This window comes from Sinocyclocheilus grahami, unplaced genomic scaffold, assembly GCF_001515645.1.
Source record: "Sinocyclocheilus grahami isolate Dianchi unplaced genomic scaffold, SAMN03320097.WGS_v1.1 scaffold1443.1, whole genome shotgun sequence".
NCBI classification, from domain to species: Eukaryota; Metazoa; Chordata; class Actinopteri; order Cypriniformes; family Cyprinidae; genus Sinocyclocheilus; species Sinocyclocheilus grahami.
In genome coordinates, this window is record NW_015506622.1 from 173,041 (window position 1) to 175,903 (window position 2,863).

At 33.8% G+C, this 2,863-nt stretch overlaps 1 protein-coding gene across 2 annotated transcripts in view; it reads right to left on the reverse strand.

Annotated features, from left to right (window-relative positions):
- LOC107570338 (prickle-like protein 2) overlaps nt 1–1,854 on the reverse strand; it is a 45,116-nt gene extending 43,262 nt beyond the window's left edge. Inside the window, exons 1-2 of one of the 2 annotated variants that reach the window (XM_016256561.1) lie at nt 1,653–1,854; nt 373–528 (exon numbers count right to left, since the gene is read on the reverse strand). In XM_016256561.1, the coding sequence (XP_016112047.1) occupies nt 373–504 (132 nt within the window). In that variant the 5' untranslated portion in view covers nt 505–528; nt 1,653–1,854. The remainder of the gene's footprint in view (nt 1–372; nt 529–1,652) is intronic. The other variant, XM_016256559.1, reaches the window with a different exon arrangement.
- Between the last annotated feature and the right edge of the window lie 1,009 nt (nt 1,855–2,863).

Consider the following 2,863-nt stretch of genomic DNA (forward strand, 5'->3'; position numbering starts at 1 on the left):
AAAAATAAAAAAAAAAATATATATATATATATATATATATATATATATTAAATAAATCTCTATGAATGAATCTAATGAAATCTGTCAGAATAGAACCTTGTCATATTTCATTCTAAAATAAGTAAAGATATATTTTGCTTATGCTTACAAAAGAAGCCTAACAAAATAAACAATGTAAACAAATAATTATATAATTATGAAAAATGTGAATTAATAATTTTTATATTATAGTATTATTACAGTATAATGATTATATGTAATACCAAATTCATGACAGAACCAAAACCTGCCAAACATTTTTTGCCTTTAGCATTTTGCTTATGGAATACTATCCTTCAGTTGAAAAAGACTGACATGCTGGCATGAACCTACCTGTTCAGGTTTGAGGCCAGGTGGCACCCAAGCGTACTCCTCTAGTGCACAGCCAGAGTCATCATCAGAAGTTGAGTTCCTCTGGAAGTCAAACATGATTTTAGAGACCGTCCTCTCCATATCCACAGCCATATCACTACTTCATACCATTAATCACTGCAGAAAGACACAGACAGACAGGAATGAGAAATGCAGATGTAACACATTACACAGTTACAGATGTTGATATCACAGACCCTTGCATGCATTTCATTTTCAGTATGTGATGATTAAGTTGTTTCAGTTATGCAGTAGCTGGCCAAATGCTCAATAAATGTGCCCACACTGACAAAGTATTGAAATCATATGTATTGAAATTGCCTGCATGGAAATTTAACCAACTCATTTTCTGATTATGCAGCATTGCTGTAAATGCAATGAGGGTTCTCACTGAATGTGAACAAAATTTAGACAGATAAAGTGATCCTTTACAGTTTGATGACCACCTAAATTTTGATTCTAAATATTCAGGAAAAATATTTTTTGGTAAAAAAAAAAAATATATATATATATATATATATATATATATATATATATATATATACACACATTTATTGTCAATTACAACTCTCCTATGGTAATGTAATTTATTGTGCAACTGCTATTTTTTTATTTAATTTTTTCCAGAAAAAAAAATCTAAATAAACTGGTTTTGTAGTATGGATATTACAATATCTCAAACTACACAGCACATACAAGACAAAGCCATCTGAATGCATCAAAATATTTTAAAAGATGTAGTCTGTAATCTTGTAAAAGTCTTTAAAACATGTTTGAGCACACATTTGATGCATGGTGCTGAGAAAGTAAAAACAATGTTTTTAATACTAATGTTATTATTTTGCAGTAACGTCATCCATGCAAAAAAAATCAACCCATGATCAATTCAAAATCATTAAAATCCTTGATAATTCGAGCACCTGCGAGCTTCCTCCCACATTACACATTATACAATCTTATAACATACAAGACGTCATTGTGACATCACACTTCACTTGCACACAACATGAACCTTAATTTGATCTTTCGCGTCAACAGGAAAAACAAGCAGAAAAAGAAAGTCTGAATAAAGTGTTCAAACATAAGAAAACCATACAGCTACAATGATTTCCAATATCGTGTTGTTAGATCAAATCCGTTAGAGGATACAGTAGAGACCATGTTTAAATAGGTATTGGAAGCCTGTTTCTATAACATCACCGTAAAGATACAACAGAAATTCAAATGAAAGACATACAGACCTTCATCTTCATATCAGCATCCAAAAAATAACCTGAGGGCTGTGAGAACCAGAAATAGAGAAAAAAAGAAAAACGCAGTGCTAAAGCAACGCGAAAATAAACGCTTTTCTCTTTTATGTGTCATGCCTCATCCTTCGCTCTCACTCTGCTTGTGGATTTGACTGTTTCTGTGTGGGTGTGTGAGAAAGAATGAAAGCAAGGGAGGAGGGAGGGAGTGAGGAAGAGAGAGGGAGGGAGTGAGGGTGGAAAGAGAAAATGTCTTATTTGTGTAAAAGGCAACATTAGAGCAAGCTCTCAGCTGAAGGACTGACGTTGACCTTCATGTCTTTTTAGACTTTATAACATCACAATACTGCAGTCATACGGCATACATTTATTTTACATTTGTGTTCTTAGTATGTGTACATTTACTATACAAGAAAAGACGCAAACACAAATATACAGTAAACAGCAAGAAGTGTATATCTTGTCTTATGACCAGGTTTGGTAAATAATCAAGTTTAAGCAAATAAATTGCATCAAAGTTCCAACGTTATATCATAATAAAACCTGACTTTTTTTTTTATATACATCTCCTCTTCTGAGCATTGTTAAATGCAATGGCTGTTAGGGACATCATAGGTATATATGTCACCTCCAACTTTGGATGAAACAGGACAGGACTGCACAACAACCAAGTGTGCCTAGCCCGAGTTTGATATTTGGTATATGTTAATAAAATCCATAAAACAATACACATACTCCCATTTATTGTGAATACACTGATTTCATGAACTTCAGAGGTGAAGACAAGCATTTCTGACCTGAGCAAAAAACTGCATGTAGGCTTTCAGTGAGGATGATGAAGATGAGAAAATAATTCAAACCCCACACACGTGGCGTCAGTCAGTGACGGTGAGTGGGCTCTCGACACATGACAGCGCCTCATAATACAGCTGTAATTACTGCTGCTGCATTTGAGTTGATAATTAAGCCTCAGCGATGGCTACACGTCACTATGTGTTAATGACAAAATGATACGCACTGGGCTTACTTTATATGTTCGCGAAGGGTCCTTTTTTTCCTGAAGAGCCCAGTTAATATTTAGCAGTCTATATCTACATATAATTTAGTCCAATTTGTGGAAACAGAGCATCTGAGCTATGCTAAATGCACCATTACTAGTAATCAAGTTCATCTATGAAACAGTCGTAAGCATATTAACAATAAAA